Below are 25,790 nucleotides of genomic sequence, written 5' to 3' on the forward strand. Positions count from 1 at the left end.
AGTTGCTTTGCTAAGCCTGGGGCTCTGAGCATGGCACTTGCCCTCAGAAGAGGCTGTGGTAAGCATGTAGGAGAAAACCGCCTCCCCAGAGCATTCTCCTAAACAAAGTTACTTTTTGCCTCCTCTTTCTTTCACTGCCCTTTCTTTGTTGAGTAAATTATGAAGCTCTAAAGGAGAAAGACATGTCAAGGAATTTTTATTGCAGAAAAGATAATTTCTTTTAAAGATCTTATTTATTTTTAGAGAGGGAAAGGAGGGAGGAAGAGAGTGAGAGAGAAACATCAATGTGCGGTTGCTGGGGGCCATGGCCTGCAACCCAGGCATGTGCCCTGACTGGGAATCGAACCTGCAATGCTTTGGTTTGCAGCCCGTGCTCAATCCACTGGGCTATGCCAGCCAGGGCAAGATAATAAATTGTTGAATCAAGTAAGAATCAAAGACTGTAAGGGACTCACCAATATATCAAGGATAATGTATATGTCTGTGATGATCTAAAGCTTGTAATATTTATGTCATTAAGTTCAGAATGAAATATTTTTACAGGATTGTCCTATTTGTAGTCCATTGCTGTGCCATTCCATTGTCATGTAATAAGGCTAATTTAGGAGGGTCTGATTTATTCACATAAACCTTCTAATTTTTTTTGCCTCAAGTCATACCTCACTACTCAAATACTAGATTTATTATTTCCTCTACCCACAGGCACTTTTTCCTTTAACTTATTACATTAAATTAAGTTCCTTGATTTGCCCCTTTTAGACCAGGAGAAAATATAAAAAAGGGACATCACTTAAGACTGAACTCTGGGTTCTGAGACCCAGGCTTTCATTACCCCAAGCCTCTAACCATAATATAACACCCCCCCAAATGTGTACTAAAGAGATTACAATTTCAAGAAACATCAGGTTGAACATGTTTGTTAAATTTTATTTACTCGTATTCTACTGAAAGTACACACGAAGTTTCTGGCGTAGGGATAGGTTTAATTATTACTTATAATGATCACATTTGTTTCAAACACTCCAATGCTCACCTGTGTGGTGACTGATGAGAACCAGACCCATTAACAGCTCATCAGAGCCTACATATACTGGGGTTTGTAATACAGGTGAGGAAACCTACAATACAAGCAAGAATATGGGTGGCTCCAGGACAGCTGTACCAAAGCCCTCCTTTCTTCAGAGAAAGGAAATCTTAATTCCTTAGTGTAAACAAGTTTTCCTTGGGAAGAACCCTGGGTTCTCCTTTGGAGTGTCAGCATATGTCTTCGGGAGGGAAGACAAACTTATGTCTCTAGATTTACAACCCAGAGATATGGCCATGGCCCCAGGTCTCATTTCCTCTTAAAATGTGCACACTAGAGAAGCAAGTATCTTAGGCACCAAATTATGTCCCTCCAACATTCATGTTATGAACCTGAACCCCAATGTGATTGTATTTGGAAACAGGGCTTTTATGGAGGTAATTAAAGTGAAATTAAGTCATAAGGATGGGGTTCTAATTCTATAGGACTGGTGTCCTTTCCATAGGAGAGAGACCAGGGATGTGTGTGTACGAAGAAAGGTCATGTGAAGACACAGGAAAAAGCTGGCAGTCTCGAAACCAAGGAGAGACACCTCAGGAGATACCACAGCGGCTGCCACCTTGATCTCGGGCTTTTAGCCTCCAGAATTGTGGGAAAAAACAACTTTGCGTTGTTTAAGCCACCCAGTCTCTAGTGTAGTATTTTGTTTGGCAGCCCTAGCAAACTAATGTATTCTGGATGGCTTCTCACTATCCAGGCACAAATTAACTTCGAGGACTTCTCCTTCAACACAGGTCCCATGTATCAGTAAAATTGGCTCAGCAAGCTTTAATGGTGAAGAAACAAAAATATTTTCTCTATACTCCCAAACTGTTCTTTAAAGAAAACCTTCAACATTATAACTACCAAAGCCCATAAAAAATTAAAAAGCAGGAGATTTTGCAATAGTTCCCAGCGAAATTCTTTTTTTTTTTTAAAGATTTTATTTATTTATTTTTTAAAAAGGGAGGGAGGAAGAGAGAGAGAAACATCAATGTGTGGTTGCTAGGGGCTGTGGCCTGCAACCCAGGCACCTGCCCTGACTGGGAATCAAACCTGTGATGCTTTGGTTGGCAGTCCACGCTCAATCCACTGAGCTACGCCAGCCAGGGCATTCCCAGTGAAATTCTTGTAACCCCAAACTATCCGTACACCACCTCTTCTCGAGGGAAAAGGGTTGTGGCTCTGCTTACTCTTCCTTTCGCCCAGGTCCCCAGTAGGAGATACAACCAGTAATTCAGTCTGTCTTCGTAACAAGAAAGTTCTGTGGTAAATGTGAATGACTTGAAGTTACTGAATTTGCTTTTAACTACATAATGCCAATCTAGTATACTTTTAACATCAATGATATGAAGGTATATTTGGCTACTATTTACTGAAAATAAAAAGAATATTTCATTACTGCTTTATGTTTTTATAGATCCATTGCAAAGCAACCATGTTGAGCATCTAAATAATCCTTTATATAAAATCTGGAGAATTTCTTTCAAATATCTCCAAATAAATATTTAAACATTCATAAATACCAAGCTTTAGCACACATTTTAAAATAAATTAACCAAATGAACATTTCACATATACTAAAACACTTAAATACTTAGCTGTCAAAGCTAATGATAGATCTTTCAAAAGTTATAGCAACAGAAATGACTTTGTGCTGTGCATTTTTAATTCAAACTGCATATAAGTCTGATATTTCATGAAAGACCTCAACAGGGGCAGCTTTCAACGCTTTTTTTCTATTTTATACTAATTCTTACAAAGGACAAGAATAAATACAAAGCCCTGGCTGGCATAGCTCAGTGGATTGAGCTCGGGCTGAGAAGCAAAGTGTCCCAGGTTCGATTCCCAGCCAGGGTACATTCCTGGGTTGCAGGCCATAACCCCCGGCAACCGCACATTGATGTTTCTCTCCCTCACTCTCTCTCTCTCTCCCCCCTTCCCTCCCTAAAAATAAATAAAAAATCTTAAAAAAAGAGAATACAGACATACTAGCTTGACAGTTCTATTAATTTATCAAATATGCCAAACTTAAAAATATCAAGTTTTTGTCCTTTTTATTTTCCTATATTTATAGATGCATGCATTTAAAAAAATACAATTTCGTTAACTGTAAGTCTATGAAAAGTAAACTTTCCCCACAGTTCAGGTCATTTTAATGAAAATAAAACTAAGCTTCAATATTCATATTTTACAATAGTGAGATTAACTGTAACGGGCCGGGGTACTAAATTTTAGACTTATGGCAATTCCCTAAGGATTATGCCAGTACCTTATTCATTTCTGTAGTGCTATTTGAACATTATTCTTCACACAAAATGGTTATGAAAAGTTATGTCTACACTGAAAAACATATATATATATTTTAAAGACTTTATTTTATTTTTTAGACAGAGGGGAATGGAGAGAGACAACGTCTAGTTGCCTCTCATGCTTGCAACCCAGGTGCCCCAACTGGGAATAGAACCAGAGACCCTTTGGTTTGCAGGCTGGCGGCACTCGATCCACTGAGTCACTCCGGCCAGGACACAGTGAAAAACTATTGACATGTAGCAACCTTTTCCTCAATGCTTCAAGGCTTCATATAAACCATGCCAATTAATATTGCTAATATTTTAATATATTTTAACTGTACACTTGGCAAAAAATTTTTAAAGGATGAACTATGATTAATCATAGAATTTTCTTTTTAAAAAGTTGTTGTATTTTTTATGATTTTATTTATTTAGAGAGAGAGAGAGAGGAAGGGAGGGAGAAAGAGGGAGAGAAGCATCAATGTGTGGTTGCCTTTTATGTGGCCCCCACTGGGGACCTGGCCCACAACCCAGGCATGTGCCCTGACTGGGAATCAAACAGGAGACCCTTTGGTTCCCAGCCTGTGTTCAATCCACTGAGCCACACCAGCTAGGGCATAATCATAGAATATTCATTTTGCTACATGAAACTTTTCTCCTGCAAAATGTCCACTGCCACTCCCCCAATTTTTTTTAAAAAATCTCCTTAAAAGTAATCTTTAGAATCCAACTTTCAAATGAAGTTTCTATTCACTTAAGGGAGAGGGCATGAATCCTGTACTTTCATTATTCTGCCCAACACAGGACTTGCCTCTACCACTGCAGAAATCTGGGAAGGAGTATTAGCTCTCCGTGCCCATTCTACCCTGCTAACAATAGAGAGAGGTCCAATGAAGACTCTCATAGCACTTTTGAGAAGTAGGAAATGAAAAGGCTCTCAACCCCAAACTAAATATTACAGTAAAATTTGGCACTGTCAGATCAGGCAGGGATTAAGTCGAAGTCAAAAAGAACACAGTCTTTATTTTCAACCTTCTAACAGAAAATCAAATAATTATGCCTTGCTATCTACCAAAGACATTGGTTTAAAAAAAAAGTCACTGTAGTTACAATCCACTATATCACCTTCCTTTCTGTAACTAAAATGAATATTAAATATATACATGTAGGAATCAAGTTAGTTCTTTATTTTTAGCAGGTTCTATATCATATAGTTTTACTCATTCTTTCAAGTACGTGAAAAAACATGACCCCCTAAAACACAAAAATAAATCTGATCTTGTGCTATATTAAATAATGATCTCCACCATCTAAGATGTACTTTTTGGGGGTTTCTGTTAACAAGGTAAAATAGAAGTTTTTCATAAGAAAAAATAATAGCTAAAATATATCTTCTGTGGGTTAAAATTCACCTTATGTCCCTCTTCTATTAGTATTGTCTTATCTGCTCTGACTCCTTCAAGGTTCAAGTTCAGTGCCACAAATGCATTTTCCAGTTTTCATCATAGACTTTTCTTTTAACATCATTTTCAAAATGCTTTCAACATTAGCTTCACAACCATTAGCCTAAATTTACATTTACACTTCCTAATGCAGCCCCCATTCAGCAAGGCCAAGGCTTTTACACTTTTCTGGATCACAGTCCACCTAAGATTTTAATGGGAGCTCTTTCCAGAGAAACAAAAAATTACGTATCCAGTTTCGTGAGTAATTCAGGGATTTCAAGTCTCTGCTGACAACTGTTTAGCCTAAAATCCCTTGTAATAAAGGGAATAAATCAAATAATAGGTTTAGATTTCAAAGGTTTAATATAAAGAAAGAAAAACCTATTTTAGGTGTTGAACAAATATTTTATGATCGATCAGGCAAAATTAAAATAAGTACAAAGGAGGGAGTTTTTAGTTTTGGTCTTAGCTAATCTTACAAGAACTTTTCAAACTCAGAAGTATGCAGGTTGAAACCAATGTGCCAACAGAGGTACTGACATAAAGAGATATGTTCACATCGGATGTTAGCCAGTAAATACATACATTAAACAAAGAAATTAATGTTCATCCTTGAGGGCAGAGTTTGTCAAGACCAATCAGTAAAGAAAAATATACACAAAAATAGGTACTATTTTCTAGTACTAATGATCTACAATAAACAGATCATCAGATTCAGTTAGCTCATTTACTAAAATGCCATTAGTAATCAAGGTATGCAACACAGTTGCACATAGCTATTAATAAGTCATTTGGGGCATGCATTATAAGCATGTATGCCAATAACCAAATGACTACAATTTAAAATAATTGTTCATTTCAGGAACAAATGCAATAACTGACTTTTACCGCATGGGTAAAGGCTTAAAATATATTTTAAAACTTCAGTCATTAGCCCTAGCCTGGTAGCTCAGCTGGTTACAGCATCATCCTGATGCGCCAAGGCTGCGGGCTGAATCCCCAGTCAGGGTGCAACAAGAATCAACCAAAGAATACATGAACACATATAATAAGTGGAACAACAAATGGACGTTTCTCTTTCCCCATACCTTCCTCCCTCTCTAAAATCAGTAAAATAAAAATTTAAAAAAAACTTTAAAGTATGTTTGAAAATATGTATAATTCATAATAACATGAATAAGAAAAAAATAAAAGGTAATTATGGCAATGTGAGCTACCTGATGCACAAATTAAAAATCAAAATACATTTCACAGGGGAGAGTTAAGTGAATTTTTTCTTTATTCAAGTAAACATGTTGATTATAACACATGATAATGCATAACCCATGGAATGAAGTACTGCAGCCTACTGTCTGACGTAGACTCCTTGTCTCTGGATAAGCTTCCAGGTGATTCCTCAGGATCCAAGTCAATGCCCAGCTCCGGCTCTGCAACGGGGATGCGCGAGCGCTAGAGGCCGCCGCCGCGGTCTTTCTTCAGATGCTGGGTGCCACTTCCTCCCACCCATTTTATCCTCCGTTACTTATAAAAACCCCACTCTAACATTCGACCTATGTTACAAAATTAACAAAATCAGGAGTCAGTATATATTCTTCCACAAAAAATATTAAGTAAGACTCTATTTACCTCTCTTTTTCTCTTTTGAAGGATTTGTAATCTTTTAAAAGTCAGAGTAACACACAATACAAAATACACAAAGAACTCTATTACCGGGTGAACATAATTATGTGGAAATTGCTAAATGTACTGAAAAGCTTAATTTTCCTGGAATAGCAATTCTCTACTGGAGACTATAGTTTACAAACAGAAGACCGTGTTTTAATAAGTGGAAATACAGTACCTGATTTGATATAAAGTAAATGTGAGATCTTTTCTCACTAGTAAAGTGCTTAATTAAGAACCATTCTTCCACCACAATTTAATTTGTCAAAGGCACAAAATGTCTTTGTTCCTCTCCTTAGATAGAACATTTAAAAAAAATTACAGTATTACTCACTTAAATTTTACTTAATCTGAAAGCTTTTCTCTCCATAAAAAAAAAAAAGTACTTGAAGGAAGCATCCAATTTTTTTTAAAGATTTTATTTATTTATTTTTTAGAGAGGGAAGGGAAGGAGAGAGAGAGAGAGAAACATCAATGTGCAGTTGCTGGGGGCTGTGGCCTGCAACCCAGGCATGTGCCCTGACTGGGAATCGAACCTGCAACACTTTGGTTCACAGCCCGAGCTCAATCCTGAGCTACGCCAGCCAGGGCGAAGCATCCAATTGTTGTCTCCAACACTTGTGCTAAGAACACACACACAACACTACCTTTGACCCGCTAATGAGACTTCTGTGTGCCATGTAGCGCTTGTGGCAAAAAACATGTGTGAGCATTAGGGTAAAAGTTAACGAGGAATCAAAATATCTTCCCAAAAAGGGTGTACAGGGGAATCAATAAATTAAAGATCATAGCTTTCATTCTATAAAAAATAGTTTGAATAATTTTATAAATCTTTAATGCCTACAAAAAGCAGGAACTACATTTAAAATAGACTTTTTAACACAGATTCAAGAGTATTACATGGTTGTGGTCAGAAAAACAACAACTAAAGTAGCATTTCAGTCAGTGGTCTAAATTCTCTTCTCAGGAAATTCCACGAGGAATTTAACAATTTGCAATTCAGAACAAGATTTAACTTTCAACAGGCCAGGAGTATTACAGTTAGTATGGGAATATCAAGCTCTTTTCCACTTACTATATTTTATCAAAATTTTAAATATAGCTCAGTGACAGACACCGATAACAATACTCGACTGCACAGGCACCACGCATGGCTACTGCACTGCTGCTTAAAACACACTTTGGTCAGTCCATTTGAAAGACAGAAATCAAGTAAGAAGGCCAGGCAAGTTATTTCAGAACCCATTTCCTGACCTTAAGTAAACTGTAAATACATTGACAAGGCAAGGAAAAGTATAATCATGTATGGAGAGAGGTCTGTTTTTTAACCATTTGGCATTTATAGTAATAATTTCCTTGTTGAAAACAACATTTTGTGTCCTGTACACTGATTATCATAGCTCTCTGAATTAAAACTAAACTATAGTTACCTTTCTCACAATGCCCAGTAGTGAATGCATTAATTACTCCTTTTGCACTTCCATGAAGACGGTCCTTCATCTTGTAACTTTTTAAATTTTGTACCAAGAAAGAACCACCACCCAAATCCAATAAGCACACAAATGATGGATTCCACATAATAACCATCCAGTGCTGTAACACACGAGCCACCGAGTTTTTTGCAAAGCTGTAAAAATAAAATTTTGATAAATATTCCATAATTTCAAAATGGAAGTATTTAAAAATTTACATATTTATAATTTAAAAGATTAATCGAAATCTATTTTGTTACATGTTAATGTATCTTGATCTCTTGGTACTAACAAGATTAAAAGCAATTTTCAGCCCGTACTATAAACAACACTCATTTTCAAGATACAGCTTTTCCTATTTGAAATATGAAGAAATACCCAATGAATCTACTCTACAAGTAGGCGAATGTTATCTTCAGGTAATGTATCAACAAACTACTAACCACTTTGTTTTACCTACAATTGTTAAATGAGTAGCCAATGAAATTTCCCTTTTGCTGTCATTATGAAACAACTATTAATAATACATTTATTAAGTACCTATTGTGTAGGACAACGATCCTCAGGTGGAGGGGAGAGACTGCTCCTCCCTTGCTGAGAAGCACTTTCAAGTAAGCTACTCTTACTGATTTGAGTGCATTATAACCCTTAGTTATGATGGAAAAGAAAAAAATATGTAGATTTCTATACTAGAAACTATAGGCAGATATGATCTTTGAAATAAATGTAGTACTTCTAGAGGCAAAATGAGGACATTAATACCTTAATATTTGTTAAATGCTATCTAAAATGGCAACATACTCACCTCAACAGCACCAGGTGTTCGACAATTCTGGTTTGACGCTCCTACACACTCTTTCACCGTGAGGGGGTCGACAAGCCAGAGGGCTACGGTGGAAGGCCAGTTTCCTCCCAGATTGGACACGGTATTTAAAAGGGTCATATAAGTTCCTCCAATGAGTGGATCACTAACCTTTGCATTAAAAGCCATTATGGAAACATACATGCTATACAAAGTAACCTACAAGGAAAATGTAAAACATCTTTAGTACAATTAGAATTTATAAAGCTACAGTCCGAATTAAGAAAATCAAAATCATAAACCTGAAACTTAATTTTCATGACCTTTATTAAACTCAAGTCAAACATTTATTGAGTATTCATTGATCAGGCTTTACGCTAGATTGTGGCAACAGAAAGATGACTAGGAGTCTCTCTGTGCCCTTCAAGAATTTATTCCAGGCTGATAAATAGGGAATAAATAATTATGATGAAATGCAGTAAGTCTTATAAACAGAAGTACATACATCGTGCTACTGGGGCCTACATAAATGAGAGATTAATTCTACCATAAGAAGTCAAGGAAGGCTCAAATGAGAAAACAGATGAGGTGGTCTTGAAGATACACATAGGAATAGCCAAAACCTCATATTTGTACTGCACCTCAATATATCGTGTGTGTGTCCATTTATGCGTATATATGTATTATACATGGAAGTAATCAAATATTCAAAGAAACATGAAATACAATTATATACATACGTATCTTTTTTCTTCTACATATATAGGAAAAATAACATTTCAAAATTTATGTGACAAACTGAAAAGAAAAATCTCTTTAAAGGCAAAAGGCAAGGATTAACCATCCATTTAGGAGCATGGAAATAAACCATGTCTCCAAAACAGCATTTCTTTGAATACTGTTCCATGGGATGTTCCAGTATCAAATAAGACTGAGAAACACTACGTTACATAAAATTAAACTGGTCCCTTTCACTGCAGGCCTTCTAAAAGCCTTTAGGATTCAAACTCCTCAAGGGCAGGGATTCTGGCATGATTTATTCTGTTATACTTTACTACTTAGAATGCTTTCTGGCATGGAATCAGTGGTCACTGAGTATTTATTGAAGGAGCCCTGGCTGGTGTGGCTCCGTGGATTGAGTACCGTCCTGTGAACCCAAGGCTTGCTGCTTCCATTCCCAGTTAGGGCACATGCATGGGTTGCAGGCCAGGTCCCCGGTGGGGGACACACGAGAAGCAACCACACATTGATGTTTCTCTCCCTCTCTTTCTCCCTCCCTTCCCTCTCTAAAATTAAATAAATAAAATCTTTTTTAAGAAGTCACAAAGTTTAAAGTATACTGTCAAATGATTCCATTATCAGATCTGTGCTTAAATCTTAAAATTTGCTATCATTATTTTAAGGCAACCATAGAAAAATGTCTTCTTTATTTTATGAAAAAGTTTACTTCCTGAGGAAACAACAGCAAGCTTACCTGGTGTAACGCATAACTCAGCAGCACTATAGCATAGTAATACACAGGGAACCCCCCCTGATGTTCTACTTTAGGAGTCCACCAAACCAGCAGAGCATACTCTAGTCCAAGCAATAATCTATAGAAAAAGAAAAAGGAACACTGAGTTGACTTCCATTTTAGGTTAAAAAACAACTAAAACAGAAATCTGTGTCTACCACACACAAAAAAAGCCCATATTTAAAAACTACTAGGAAGTTAAAAAGAGATAAAAGTGCATATAAATGATATTAAAGATGTTTTTAAAGCCCTTTTTTCTTTCATAAACACTCTACACACAGACATTAGTTAAACTGATGACTGTTCCTCATTTAACCTTTCTTATTATTTAGGAAGGTTTTATTTTGTTTTTACCTGTAGGGCATAGCTTTGTAAAATACGTTCAGTGGCTGGGGCCCTGCCGTGTACTTGCTGATGATCAGAGGCAGTATGATCTGCAGAGGAACCATCGGAACTGCCAGTAAGGCTAAATGTTCTTTCGGCACTCCCTCTTCCACCAATTTCAGTCCTGTTACTGCATCTGCTGCTGAGAAACCAATCTGTAATATAAAAACAAAAATATTTGTGAAGGTTCTTGAAGAGCTTACATATGCTTGGAGGAAAATATTTCATAAATCACAACTCAGAGAAATTTCACCAGAGAAATACAAATTATAACCATAACAAGATACCACTACATACCCACCAAAAAGGCTAAAACTGCAAAGACAATAAACCTGTTTTCAAGGGTACCAAGCAATTTAAACTCTTACGCTGCTGATGGTAGGGAAATTGAAATAATCACTTTGGAAAACTGTTTGGCAGTATACACTAACACAGTATACTTATGACCCAGCAATTACATACCTAGGTATTTACTCATCACAAATGTGCACCTGTGTTCACCAAAAGGTACACCTGTGTTCACAGGTACTCATGCACCTGTGTACATGAGTATTCACAAAAACACTATTCATAATAGTCAAAAAGTAGAAAAACCTAATCTGTGGATAGAATAAACTGTGGCAGCCCTGGCTGGCATAGCTCAGTGGATTGAGCGCAGGCTGGGAACCAAAGTGTCCCAGGTTCGATTCCCAGCCAGGGTACATTCCTGGGTTGCAGGCCATAACCCCCAGCAACCACACATTGATGTGTCTCTCTCTGTGTCTCTCTCTCTCTCTCTCTCTCTCTCTCTCTCCCCCTCCCTTCCCTCCCTAAAAATAAATAAATAAAACCTTTAAAAAAAACAAACAAACAAACAAAAAACTGTGGCATATTCAAACAGTGGAATATTATAAGCAATAAAATGAACAAACTTTTGCTATAAATAACAATATAAATTATACAAATATAATGTTGAGTGAAAGAATACAAGAGCTAGCCATCCAAATATATACTAGATATTTCATTTATATAAAACTCAAATACAGGGAAAACTAATTTCTGGTACAAAAGTTAGGAGAAATATTACTTTTGGTGAGGTTTACTTTAAAAGGGGAACATGAGATTCTAGACTCTGTAATTGAAGCACCTCCTTATTACTGTGTACAGTACAAATTATTATAATCTTTTAAAAAGTAATTTAGCAATTATATTCACTGACCTACTAACTGCCCATTTAAGAACCTATTGTTAGGATGCCCTGGCTGGTGTGCCTCAGTGGATTGAGCACTGGTCTGCAAACCAAAAGGTCACTGGTTCGATTCCCAGTCAGGGCACATGCCTGGGTTGCAGGCCAGACCCCCAGTTCGGGGTGCATGAGAGGCAACCACACATTGATGTTTCTCTCCCTCTCTTTCTCCTTACCTTCCCCTCTCTCTAAAAATAAGTAAATAAAATGTTAAAAAGAAAAAATAGAACGTATTATTAGAAAATATTCAGAACATCAAAGAAAAACTTCTGCAAAAGAAAGTCACTAGTGCATTTTTATAGTTTAAAAACCTAAGCAAATCAAATATACAACAGAAAAATGATTGAATAAATTATGAAAATTTTATTCACTGTGATAATTATATTGTTATTCAAAAGTTTTTAAATATTCAATGATACAGGAATATGGAATCATAATAATAAAGATTAAAATTTAATACAGTATGATACAATTACACTTTTAAAGTATTTATGTGTGTATCAATATATATAGTATTCATATCAATTTGTTTCTAATTAATTTGTTATACTTATATATGTAAAGTATACATACACACACATGTGGGCACACACACACATGTCCAGGAGGAAATGGGCTGGAAAGTATACCAAACATGTTATAGAAAATAATCCATAAATTATGTAATTAGTTAATATTATCATCATTCTTGAATCTTTCAGCATTACCTTCAGTTGAACTTTAAGTTCTTTAAGTTTAAACCTTCTTAGTATTTCCTTAAAATTTAACCCAACCTATCACTAAAAGAGGGGGAAACATTCACTATTTGAAAAACATTAAGGCAAAAATTTTTACTTCAGGGTTGTCAAAGATAGTTATGCAGTGTTTATGTATATAAGTTTAAATATTAACAGGAAACTCCTATAACTGATTCTGGGTTTTAGGGATATTAATTCCAACACTAGCACTCTAACAAAGTATATTTACCCCTCTTCTAGCTTCATGTCTTTGAAATGTTTTAGAACTACAGAACTTCTGGCCAAGATGGAAGAGTAGGTAGATAAACTTTGCCTCCTCGCACAACCAAAAGGACACCAAATTTAAAAACAAAAACTAACCAGAAGTACCAGAAAATCGAACTGTATGGAAGTTCAACAACCAAGGAGCTAAGGAAGAAACATTCATCCAGACTGGTAGGAGGGGTAGAGGTGGGGAGCCGGGGCCAGATTTGGACCAGGAAGAAGAAATAAATATTTCAACCAGAACAGAATGAAGGAACAAGAATTCAAAAAAAAATGGGGAGAGGCTTAGGAAACTCTGGGACAACTTTAAATGTTCCAACATCCAAATCATAGCGGTGCCAGAAGGAGAAGGCGAGGAGCAAGAAATTGAAAACTTGTTTGAAAACATATTGAGGGAGAACTTCCCTAATTGGCAAAGGAAATAGACTTCCAGGAAGTCCAGGAAGCTCAGAAAGTCCCAAAGAAGTTGGACCCAAGGAGGCACACACCAAGGTACATCATAATTACATTAGCCAAGAGAGAATCTTAAAAGCAGCAAGAGAAAAAGAGACAGTTACCTACAAAGGAGTTCCCATAAGACCACCAGCTGATTTCTCAAAAGAAATTGTGCAGGTAAGAAGGAGCTGGAAAGAGGTATTCAAGGTGATGAAAGGCAAGGACCTACATCCAAGATTACTCTATCCAGCAAAGCTATCATTTAGAATGGAAGGGTAAATAAAGTGCTTCCCAGATAAAGTCAAGTTAAATGAATTCATCATCACCAAGCCCTTATTATATGAAATGTTAAGAGGACTTATCTAAGAAAAAGAAGATAAAAAAATATGAATTATAACATGACAACAAACTCACAATTATCAACAACTGAACCTAAAAACAAACAAACAAACAAACAAACAAAAAAACTAAGCAAACAACTAGAACAGGACCAGAATCACAGAATGGAGATCACATGGAGGGTTATCAGTAGGGAGAGAAAGAGGGGAGATTGGGGAAAAAGGTACAGGGAATAAGAAGCATAAATGGCAAGTACAAAATAGACAAGGGGAGGTTAAGAATAATATAGGATATGGAGAAGCCAAAGGACTTATATGTATATGACCCATGGACATGAACTAAGGGGTGTAGGATGCTGGTGGGAGGGAGGGTGCAGGGCAGAGAGGAATAAAGGGGAGAAAAAAATGGGACAACTGTAATAGCATAATCAATAAAACATATTAAAATAAAATTAAATGTTTTAGAACTATAAAATTAGGACATCTTTATATAGAAACCATAAAAAATCACTAAAATCCCTATTTTTATGGTATATTTCCTTCTAACATTTAAAAAATGCAACTGATTTTTAAATAAACTTCTAATACTCATACATTTCTATATCTTTGTAAATCACATCCTAAATAAATAATTTTACTATCTCTACCATTAAACGTATACTCATTGTAACAATAGAGCTATTGTTCTTTCAAGGAATTCACTTTTACACCAAGCATGAATATTATTCATTAAATAAATTTCACATTAATTAAACATACTTGAAATTGGCACAATTCTTTTCAAGATTCCCCAGTTAGCTTTGAAATTATATTTGATATCATTATACCTTTTAAAGCATATTTAATAAATAAAAATGGTTTTTTATTATTAAATTCTAATAGTAATGGAAAGAAAGAAGCTTATGATATGAAAAGGCAACAGAAGTATTTCATGATAATGGTAATTATAACAGAATGGTAAACACCTTTATAAATCTCTTACCTTTGCAGTCAGAATCAGAAGGCAAAATGTTAGAACCGCTGGCATTTTTATAATTGCGAAAAGCAGCTTGTAAGTATCTGTGATCCCTTGGGTTTCTTCTTTTCCTACTGATACCTCTTTGTTTTCTTTTTTCAGAATGGCAACTAAAGTTGTTGTTATCAAAAATACACTTCCCCAGAAAAAAAGGAAATCTGAAATTTAAAATGTTAACATCGATAATTAACTTTTGAAATGACATAACTTCATTGATAGTATATAATTCTGTATACAACTTTTCTTCAATTAAAATCTGTTACAAAAAATTTAGCACAATGTGCCTATCATGTTCAAGGTGCCGTAAGTACCAGATGCTGCGTATGAGTGAGGCAGACCTGGCTCTGTTAACATACGTTACACAGACCAAAATTAGACAGGGATACTTAACGAGGAAAAACAACAGGGTTACAGACGCTTAGTGGGTTGGATGAAAATGAAAGTCTACCTGTCATTATTGAAGAAACGTGCTTGGGGTTTGGAGAGGTGATTTTCACATCCCATACGACCAACCCATCAGTCACACTTCCTAAGCACCTAAGCCATTTCAGTTCTTGATTAAATTATGACAACTCAGACAATAAACATATGATCATTTAGATTTTCTAGCTCATATTTTTAAACTTTCTAATGTTTTAAAACTGTTTAAGAATAGCTTTCCGTTTCCAATACTGAGGTATGGAAACAGTTTTTTCACACTTGCAGTTGTACAATGGGGACACGTGAAAATCACTGGGTTGTCAGTGAAAGATAGCTGGGCCGTTAGCCATTGCTTTGAACAAATAAAGCAGAGGGTGAATGACGTTCTGAAAGATTCTCTGTGGGTGCTCAAAATAATAGTGATCACAAAGGCACCATTTATTGGATATATATCATGTGCCATAAGTGTGCTACGCATTTTACATATACTGTCTCCCTTATTACAACAACCCGAGATTCATTTATTACTAGTCCCAATTTACAGATAAAGAAACAGACTTAGAGACGTGATGCCTGAAGTTAATTCTGAGTCGGTGATAAAATTGTGATTTGATGCCTTATATAATAAATTTCAAAACTGGTATCTCCTTAATCACCCTGAGAAGCGCATCTTAGTTCTTCACTATAAAACTTATTGGATAACCCAGGCCAGTTTCACCATCTGTAAAATACGAGGCCTTGGCTAGAAAACCCCAGATGCTTTCTAGCTCTAACATTCTAGATTTGTACTGATTTTATATGTCTACTTGTTATTTTATTGCTCAGAGAGCACAACAAACTGTTCATGGAACCCAGTTGCCTCTTCTCAGAAACAAGCAGAGCATTCTTCAGGCGGGGCCTCCCTTTGCATCTGGCCTCGCTCTGCTGCTGCGCTGGCTGACGGTCATCACTGCCAACTGACCCTCACTTATGACGGAGACGACAGCATTGTGTGTTTAGACCCATTTTTCACCTTAGTATTTGAACGGGCCTTTCTTGTATGTCATCTGACTTTGTTTTCTCTCACGCAAACATGTGAGAAAGGCAAAGCAGGCATTATTACTATGCAGAGACATGAGGAAAAGCAGCCCATAATACTGAAATCTTTGCCGAAGGTAAAATTATTGAGGCAGAACTTGAAACTAAATCTGAATTGGGATTTTATCATCTTTCACACTACCTGCATAATTTTTAAAATTAATGTTGAAACAAAAATTTATAAGAATTTACTTGAATTCTTGTTTAATCTCCACAGGCTAACCAAAAACAAGACTCTGTTACGCAAGTGATGCAAATTAAAGAAGCTAAAATTATTCAAGCATAAATGGATATTTGTATTCTGAGGTGAGTTCTCCTACATGGGAAAGTTATACTTAATGTTACATACCAGAAGACACAAAACATTTTTTAAACACAAAGGTATCCATTTTAAAACACAGTAATATATACAAGTTATGATTAAAGTTCATCAAAATAACATCACAACAATTTCTAGTTTATGTTAATAGGATATTCTGAAATCAAATTCAAAAGGAATGAACAAAAATTTAAGATTATTCCTTAATTAAGGCTAATGTTCATTATTTTTGCATCCTCAAAAGTCACCTGTGAAATGTGACAAATAATGGCCTGCTTACAGAATTTCATCTATAATACTATTCTCATTCAGAAAGTTTTTGCTCCTTACTTGGCTTAAATTAACTATTTAAGAAACCCTACAAAACAATATTATCACTGTCACCAGAAATTTCAATTAATGGTCTCTATGTAAATGTTAAGTAAAAATTAAAAGTTTTTCAGTTATATATTACTTTAAGAGTTCCAGTTCTCTAAGCAATGTTTATTTAAAAAACTTGCTTAGTATAGTCTCCCAATTTTAATGAAAAAAAAAAAATCTTCATCTAAAACTTACACTCCATGATATCAATAGCACAAGACAGGGTAAGAACAGGTTAAACAGGTTTTAGTTTCATTTGCAGACAGGATTATGTGTAATTTCTTTGTGCTTTGAGGATAAAACAGTGCACATGAAAGAAGGAAATAGTAACAATGCATCATTCAGAGCCCTAGTTTGAAGGCTTTCCATAGCTCACATGAACAGAATGAAGCTAACAGCTCTGAAAGAGAGGCTCTGCCACTGCCAGAAAACATACTGACATAATTTATTAACATAATTACCATAAATACTGACCACTGGACTACTGGCTATTGTTTACCAACATTCCTTTGATGCTAAAACATGCATAGCCTGATATACTAACCACTATAAAGGTATTATTATAAAAAATGATCTAAATATTTCATAATTAATATTTTGGTTCATTTTGATTTATGTATCTACAAAAGCATTGTGACGTTATACTATATAATGTATTCTATGATATGATCAAGATGTCAAAGCTGCCCTGGCTGGTGTAGCTCAGTGGATTGAGTGCGGGCTTGTGAACAAAAAAATCGAGGTTCGATTTCCAGTCAGGGCACATGCCTGGGTTGCAGGCCAGGTCCCAGCAGGGGACACAAGAGAGGCAACCATGCATTGATATTTCTCGCCCTCTCTCCTTCCCTTCCCCTCTAAAGATAAATAAATAAAATATTTTTTTAAAAAAGATGTCAAAGCTGATGTTTAAGTCTCATAAATATGATTTTTGAGCAAAGTCCTATAATACAAACTAAATATTCTGAAGTGGCTACTAGATCTTACCTAGAGCGCTCATGAATGCAAAAATAGGATATAATAGCTAGCACCTGCATGCTTAATATTCAAGGCAAAACACAGGACAGAGCAATCAAATAAAAATAATGGTCACATCAAAAAAGAAACTGGGGAAATAAAAAAAGGAAAAACAACGATCACATCAAATGCTGGCAAAGATGCAGAGAAGAAGAATCTATCACTCATACACTGCTGGTAGGGAGATAAAATGGTAGGACCACCTGGAAAAAATTTTGGGAGTTCCTTTCAGAACTAAAAATGGACTTAGCATAAATGAACATTTGCATCCTTGGGCATTCATCTCAGACAAAAGAAGACTTATTTTCATGTAAGCAATAGCCAAAATCTGAAAACTACCCTAATCTCCTTCAACGAACGAGTGGCGAAATAAACTGTGATATGTCTAACAAACGAATACTCCTCAGCAATAAAAAGAAATAAATCATTACTACATGCAACAGCCTGGATGAACCTTAAAGAAATTAAGCCGAATGGAAAGGAGCAATCTCCAGGGGATACACAGTGCATGATTTCATTTAGGTAACATTTTTGAAATAACAATTCTGAAGATGGAAAACAAATTAGTGGTTGCTAGGGTTAGGGATGGAGAGGAAGAAAGGGGTAAGGCTGTAAAAGGCAACACAAAGGAGTGTTGCGGCTATGGGCGATGGTACAGTGGAGCGCTTTGATTGCTGTGGTGGTGGTTAGTCCAGGCTGCGCGTGTGATGGAAGTGCATACACCACACACGGGCACACACAGGAAGGAGTGCGCGTATAATTGGAGAAATCTTAATAAGCTCTGTCGATTTTGTCAATTTTTTGGTTTTGATATTGTACTGTAGTTGCCTAAGATCTTAAGGGAGGAGGCTGGGGGAAGGGTGCATGGGACTTCATTAAGCATTTCTTTGCAACCTCCTGTAATCCATAATTATTTTCAAATAAAAAGCTTTAAAAAATGAATGAAAAATTTAAGAATGCAAAAGTTCACCCTGGCTGGCGTAGCTCAGTGGATTGAGCATGGGCAGCAAACCAAAGTGTCGCAGGTTCAATTCCCAGTCAGGGCATATGCCTGGGTTGCAGGCCGTGGCCCCCAGCAACCACACATTGATGTTTCTCTCTCTCTCTTTTTCTCCCTCCCTTCCCTCTCTAAAAATAAATAAATAAAATCTTTAAAAAAAATGCAAAAGTTCTAGACTGTGCTGAGAACAAGATATGTAGGTCTTAAATAAAAGACAATACAGAGAATCAAAAAAGAAGTCTTCTTACAGGCTAATTCAATTGGCCTCTAAATAAATTTCCATAAAATCAAAAGTGAAATTCAGAATAAGATTGATGCCAAATAAAATCTAATAATTTCTTGGTTCGCTATATATTTTATAAACTGACTTGTCCACACAAAAACAGTCCCACAGTTCTTTACTTGACCAAGAAAGCACATAGCACCATTTCTCCTTCCTTCTTTTTTCCTTTTTAAGTGGCTTTAAGACTTTCCTTCTGTGATGTGAGCTCCAGTTTTTTTAGATTTTATTTATTTTTAGAGAAAGGGGAAGAGAGGGAGGAAAAAAGGGAGCAAAACATCAATGTGTGGTTGCCTCTTGCGCATGCCCCATACTGGGAATCCAGTCACAACCCAAGCATGTGTCCTGACTGGGAATTGAACCGGCAACCCCCTGGTTCACAAGCTGGTACTCAATCCACTGAGCCACACCAACCAGGGCTTGGCTCCAGTTTTTAATAACCAATATCCAATCCCTCTTGAATATACTAGCCATGGTATTTTTCCACTTATCTCACTTTACTACTAAGTCCACAACATTTGAAAATAAGTCCAAATTTGCTCCATTTGTCTACACTGAGAGGTAAGATCCACCAGATTTACGGACTTGTTTCATTCAAGGCAAAAAGGAGCTAAACTCAAGGATTATATCATCCTTACCCAGTGATTAGCTTTTAAGGGAATGGATTTTTTTTTAAACCTCACCTGAGGATATGTTTGATTTTTAGAGAGGAAGGGAGACAGAGATGAGTGAGACAGAAACTTTGATGTGAGAGTAAAACAGCAACCAGGTGCCTCCTGTATGCTCCCCGACCAGGGATCGAACCCACAACGGAGGTATGTACCCTGACCAAGGAGGGAACCCACAACCTTTTGGTGTATGGGAAGACGCTCCAACCAACTGAGCCACCTGGCCATAGCAGTTAATGGATTTAAAAAAAATTTTTTTATAAATCTTACTTTTTAAATTATTATACAGAGATTAGCTTTAAAGGTAATGGACTCTTTTTTTGGGGGGGGGGGGGTGTATAATATTTACCCAGAGATTAGCTTTTAAGGTAATGAATTAGCTCTTTCAATACAACTCTTTATTATTATACAGTAAAACTAAATGTTTAATGTACAGTTCTATGAATTTTAACACACATATCATTTTCAAATTGCAACCAAAACTGAAGTTCAGAACACCTCCATCACTCCCCAAAACTCCCTCCAGCTATCCATCATCTTCTCCTCACCCACAACCCCTAGCAACTATCAATCTGTTCTCCATCTCTCTAGTTTTACCTTTTGAGAATGTTAAGGGGAGCTTTAAACTTAACCGGCCTATCTAGAAATGTGTCATTTAGTTCTACCCAATTCTGAATAGCATTACTAGTCACATAAAAGATATTAATGAGTACTGCTTCAAAAAGCAAGACAAAGAAATGTGTCACCAAGTAAGAATTGGTCCTGCTCTCTTCCTAGTTCAAAGCATGAATGTCCTATGAATACATACTGTTGTCACTATTATCATCACTAGGTTGATTAGCTCCACACTTAGAGCATCCGTTTTTCCAAAGCAACAGTTCCTTTTTCTCTGACTCCTAATGTGTATGCCTATCTGTAAACAAATTGATTCATAAACTGTTAGTATGTTTAGCTCTCTTCTCTGATATCAGACTAACCTGCTCCCTGTCCCCAAACCCAAACTTCCTGTTTCCAGTCCCAGTCATTTCTTCTATTCATTGCTGCTACCACTGCTTGCAGAGAAGTTGGCCTCAACTACCAGCTAGATCTGGCCAAAAGACATTTTACATGAATCTAATTTGTGCTTTTAAAATTAGAGGGAAAGCCCAAGCTGATGTGGTTCAGTTGGTTGGAGGCTATCCCTTATAACAAAAGGTTGGGGGTTTGACTCCTGGTCAGGGCACATACCTAGGTGGTGGGTTTGATTCCTGGTCAGGGAGTGTATGGGAGGCAATCAATCGATGTTGCTCTTCCTCCCCTCAACCCCCCAACTCGCTTCCTCTCTTGCTAAAATCAATCAACTCAGTTTTAATTAGGAAAAAATTTTTCAGCTTCTCTTGAATATTCATGAAATCTAGCAATCCTAGGCCCCTACTGCCACACTGAAGCCCCCTGTCATTAGATGGGCACGGGTTTTCCAGGTCATCACTGTCCCCTCCAATCCCTGGCAGTCTTGTACCAACCCACTCATTTAACATTTTCCATTTACCCCTCCATCATTTTGGTTTACAAACCTCACTACCAACTCTAAATTCATTAGGAGCAGAAAATTCTCAGGTCTTATTCATCAAACTATAACTCTATCACGTGGCCAGTATGAAACAGGGACTCACTAGTGAGTAAATGAATTAACATGCATCACTTAAACAAAAAACCTTTTTGATCTGTCACTTCTGGTCATTGGACCATCCAGGAGTTGGCTAATGTTTTTTTAGACATCAGCTGTCCTAGTGCTACTTTTCTCTCACAGAAAAGCCCAATGAGCACATATTATATTTTATCATGTTACATTATACATGTATTATATTTAAGGAGTCAGGAAATCTAAACTGTAGGTATACATCTATCTCTAGCCACTTGGCTGCAGTTTCTTTCTTCATCGACATGAATGAAGAAGTTGAAATACATGATTCTTTCAAGTCATAAAACTTTGTTTTCATCTGTTTTTTTGAGTTAATCAGTTCCTGCAGCTTAACAAGTCATGCCTTTTTGCGATTAAAGATCCCTGAAAACCAAATGTGGCAGGACAGAAAAAGCCCACTTGTGAGTTTAGGGTCCTGGACCCTTGACGGTACCAAAACCAGTCTCAGCATAATCAAGGTTTTGTTTCTCGGGGATTTTATTCGCACCCTATCCTTCTTGTTCTATATCTACTATTTAGATCACTGCTTTCTAGATGGCAAAAACTGTTCTTTCTCAATATATTCACTTCCATGTATTTGTAATGCCCAAAGTATTAATCACAGAACATATTTTAGAATTCTACAAAAAATAAGGCCTGCGTTTAATTTCCTGATTTTCTAAAGCATCTGCCTCAGTGTTTGCCTCTTCTTGTATTACCTAACAATTTTATTTCCTTCATGATTATTTCCATGTTCTTTAAATTCCTCAAAACCACTGGTTTTTCTCAATTATTGTATAGTAAGTTCCAGAAAGTACAAGGCTATGAATGTGTTATGTGCAGTCATAAAGAGACAAATGAAAATTCAGAAACTCTTCAACTCTTAACTTACTAAAATGTTTAAATCAAAAACAGCAGTCCACTACAGATATAAAAAATCAAATTAAACAGTAAGCTACTTTTGCAATTTCCAGGAGAACAAAGTTCAAATTCCACAGTTGAACAGCTATTCAAAATAACAAATCAGTGTACATAAAACTCCAATGGCACAGAATCTTCCTATTGGGGAACAGCTATGGCTAAGAAAAGATATAATTAGAATGGCTCCTGAATGTCATTCTCTGGAATGATGTTTTATCAATCACTCTTACACTTAACAGAGAGTTCATTACCTTGTTAGTAATATAGTTTCCACAGCCTTTTAAATCTTAATTTCTCTACTGAGACTTCTTATGTTAAGTAACATTATCACCTCATTAGCCTTTCCTACTGGCATGCACAGTCTAGTACACAATGAAAAGCAGGACAAATACAAAGCAACAAGGTGCCAATTTGATGCAATCACAAATTATTTTTAGGCAGAGATTTATCCATAGAGCAGGAGAAGGAACCCAGAGAATTCAGACAAATCTATCTAGTGCAAAACAATGAGCTCTCAGTCATTTTTGGCCCCAAACCAACTAATGAAAAGTGTAATTATCATTTCATCAGTAGTAGTGGCTTCACTAGCGGTTTGAGGTAGAAAGGGGATCCCTTACGGGGTGTAGAGGTTTCTAAGATTTCAGGGGATGAGTACTTCAGTTGTGAATCCCTCCCTCCTTGACACTCCCCCAATATTGTAACTCTTACACTTCCCTTGCTACACAACTACCCCTGATTTACCTTGTTGGGAATTCCCAATCTTGTACTGGGAAGATGAGAGAAAATTTAGCTGTTTAAATTCATCATCACTACCAGAATGAAGAATTATACTATATTCCTGACGTTGGGTAGTACTTAAAGTGAGCATTTCACTTCTGTTTCCTAGTTGCTAGGAAAGTTTAAAAAAAAATCCTCATAAAACCTTATAGAGGCATGTATTTTACTCATGCAGAAGAAGGGGAAATTTTGTAGAACTTACACCCAACTTCTTACTAGATAAACTTCAAACTCTTTCTCATAGCATTTAAAGGAGATCTTACTGATTTGTCTCTACCTTTCTTTCAGCACTGTTTCCCGAACCCAGCCCCCACAGATACTGCTTCAGGCACTTTGAACATCACAGGCACTGTCCTACACTTTTTTGTACTTGGCTTCTTCAGAGCATGTTCACCTGGTGTGCATTCTGGAATTTCACTTACCCACTTCACGGTATGTTATCACTCAACAAGGTCAAACATCTACAATGGAAAGCCTGACTCCCGCAAGCAGTCAATCACCAGCAACTCTGAGCTCCCCTAAAATGGGCATCTCTCCAGTTCCCTGTGGTCTGGGCTCTGCTTTCTAGCAGGTACTTAGAACTCTGTTGCTTAGCCAAATAGCTAATGTTGGAATAAACTAACCCTGTTCCTTTCACAAGAGGTCTAAATGAAGTCTCTTGATATAAGAACAGGGGCTAGAAATGGAACAGAAATCTCAATCCAGTGGAAAGAAAAAAGGAAAATGTGAAACACAGGTGTCAACCTGGATCCGTGTCTTCACATTAGCCAGACTTTTAAAAAATGTTACTGGCCAGTGTGGTTCAGTTTGTTGGAGCCTGCTCCAGTGAACGGAAGGATCAGGAGTTCAATTCCCAGTTGGGGCATGTGCCTGGGTTGTGGGTTTGGTCCTCAGTGGGGTTCTTCCCTGGTCGGGGTGCTTACGAAAGGCAACAGATCCATGTTTCTCTCCCTCTTTCCCTCCCTTCTCTCTAAAATCAATAAGCATGTCCTTGGGTGAAAACATAAAAAAAAAGTGCATCTGTATATTAGGCAATAGATCCCTCGACTGAGTTTTCTTTGCCATTCCATAGGTTGCCTCTCCCTGCTTATTGCACAGTACTGATCACTTATGATTACTACAATTAAGTCATTCTCATTTTAGTGGAACAGAAAACTTACCTTGTGTCACCACCCATAAAATGATTTCCAGTAAATGAAATAATGAACTTCCCTCCAACGTTACACACTTTCAAAAAGATTCATAAACGTTAAAATAAACCAAACAACATAGTTTAAATACACTACCTGAAAGAGTAACGATGCCCCTGGGTTGTGGCTGAAACCGCAGATACTTGTTACAGAAGTCGGCAGATTCAAGGGCCAAAAACAAAACATTGCCCAAAAAGTAGCCCGCTGTTTGGCCCACTGAATTGCAAGTAGAAGCATAACCCACGTTCTCCCGGGATAACATAGTTAATGCCCAACCATCCACAGCAATATCCTGAGTGGCGGCCAGGAATTCAAACAAAAAGAATGTCACTGTGAGAGCAACCACATCGGGGGTTCTGCCATCGGTATTCCCGAGCAAACGGTCCACCTGAGTGGATAAATATATCATGAAGATTCCCAGTGTATACTGTGTAGGGACAAGCCAAGATTTGCGACGACCGAAGTTCCTAAAGTAAACCGCATCAACCAATGGGGCCCAGAGCAATTTGAGACTGAAGGGCCAAAAGACAAAACTGAAGAAAGCTTGATCTGTATAGCTAACATTTTTGCTCTGCAAAATGAGTGGTATGCTTCCCGCCAGGCCCAGAGGAATGCCCTGAAGTACGTAAAGAAAAAGCAACAGGAAAATGCTGCTTAATTCGGCCTGGCAACTCCTCGGTGGTTTTGGGAAATCACCGGTGCTGACCTCCGAAAGAAAAGCTTCTTTGTCCCCTTCTCCGCCCACCCACTCCACTTGAGTGTCATCCCAGCTGCCCGGCGGCAGAGGGCCGCTCTTCATATCCAGGGAGGGGTTGAAAGACCCTGGCCGTCGTTGCCGACTGTTGTCCTTGTGGGAGATGGTGGGTGACATTTTAGACACGATGAAAAGCCCTGTCTGAGGGGGGTCTGGGCTGAGCGTCTTGGATCCGTCTAGTCCGAGGTCCAAGGCTGCCGCTCTGGACCAGGGTCTCGAGAGTTGAGAGAGGAAGGCAGAGCGAGGGTGACAAGGGCCCTTCTTACTGCGGCTCGGAGAGCGGAAGCCGGGAGCTAGTCTCCAGGCTGGAGACCCAGGCGATGGCTAGGTACGCGCCCCTTGGAGCGGCGTCAAGGAGGCTGAAGGAGCCCCCCGGGCAGCCGCGCCGGGCTCGGAGCTGGAAGAGGGGCCGTGGTGCTACGATGGAAACCGGCACTAACTGCAGCAAGACCGAGCCGCTCGCGCCACTACCAATGCAGCACACAGCACTTTCTCCACGGGACTCCAGCTACACCAAACAACTTCCTGCCCCGCGCTTCAGGAAGTGGTCCTAGTCTCAAAGAAGTCCCGTCTCCGCCTTCAGAGCAAGCCAATCAGGACATGCTCCCGGGGCCCGGCTGGGAAACAAGGCTTGGTAGGAACGCGCAATTCTGGCGGCCGGGACCTCCTGGGAGGGTTAACGCGGTGGCACAGTGCGGCTG

The 25,790-nt window shown here is 37.6% G+C and overlaps 1 protein-coding gene across 4 annotated transcripts; it reads right to left on the bottom strand.

Annotated features, from left to right (window-relative positions):
* Positions 1-2,205: 2,205 nt before the first annotated feature.
* Positions 2,206-25,773, bottom strand: SLC33A1 (solute carrier family 33 member 1). 4 transcript variants are annotated; one of them, XM_036017595.1, is made up of 7 exons: positions 24,432-25,773; positions 14,617-14,807; positions 10,606-10,790; positions 10,213-10,330; positions 8,742-8,957; positions 7,895-8,091; positions 2,206-2,309 (listed from the first exon to the last, which is right to left on the bottom strand). In XM_036017595.1, exons 1-6 carry the CDS (start codon positions 25,204-25,206, stop codon positions 7,924-7,926), a joined length of 1,653 nt encoding a protein of 550 aa, XP_035873488.1. In that variant the 5' UTR covers positions 25,207-25,773; the 3' UTR covers positions 2,206-2,309; positions 7,895-7,923. The 4 variants fall into 4 exon arrangements, with proteins under 4 accessions (XP_035873488.1, XP_035873489.1, XP_035873487.1 ...); XM_036017596.1 differs by having other exon boundaries at positions 2,208-2,305; XM_036017594.1 differs by lacking the exon at positions 2,206-2,309 and having other exon boundaries at positions 6,064-8,091.
* Between the last annotated feature and the right edge of the window lie 17 nt (positions 25,774-25,790).

The sequence above is a fragment of the Phyllostomus discolor genome, chromosome 2, assembly GCF_004126475.2.
Source record: "Phyllostomus discolor isolate MPI-MPIP mPhyDis1 chromosome 2, mPhyDis1.pri.v3, whole genome shotgun sequence".
NCBI lineage: Eukaryota > Metazoa > Chordata > Mammalia > Chiroptera > Phyllostomidae > Phyllostomus > Phyllostomus discolor.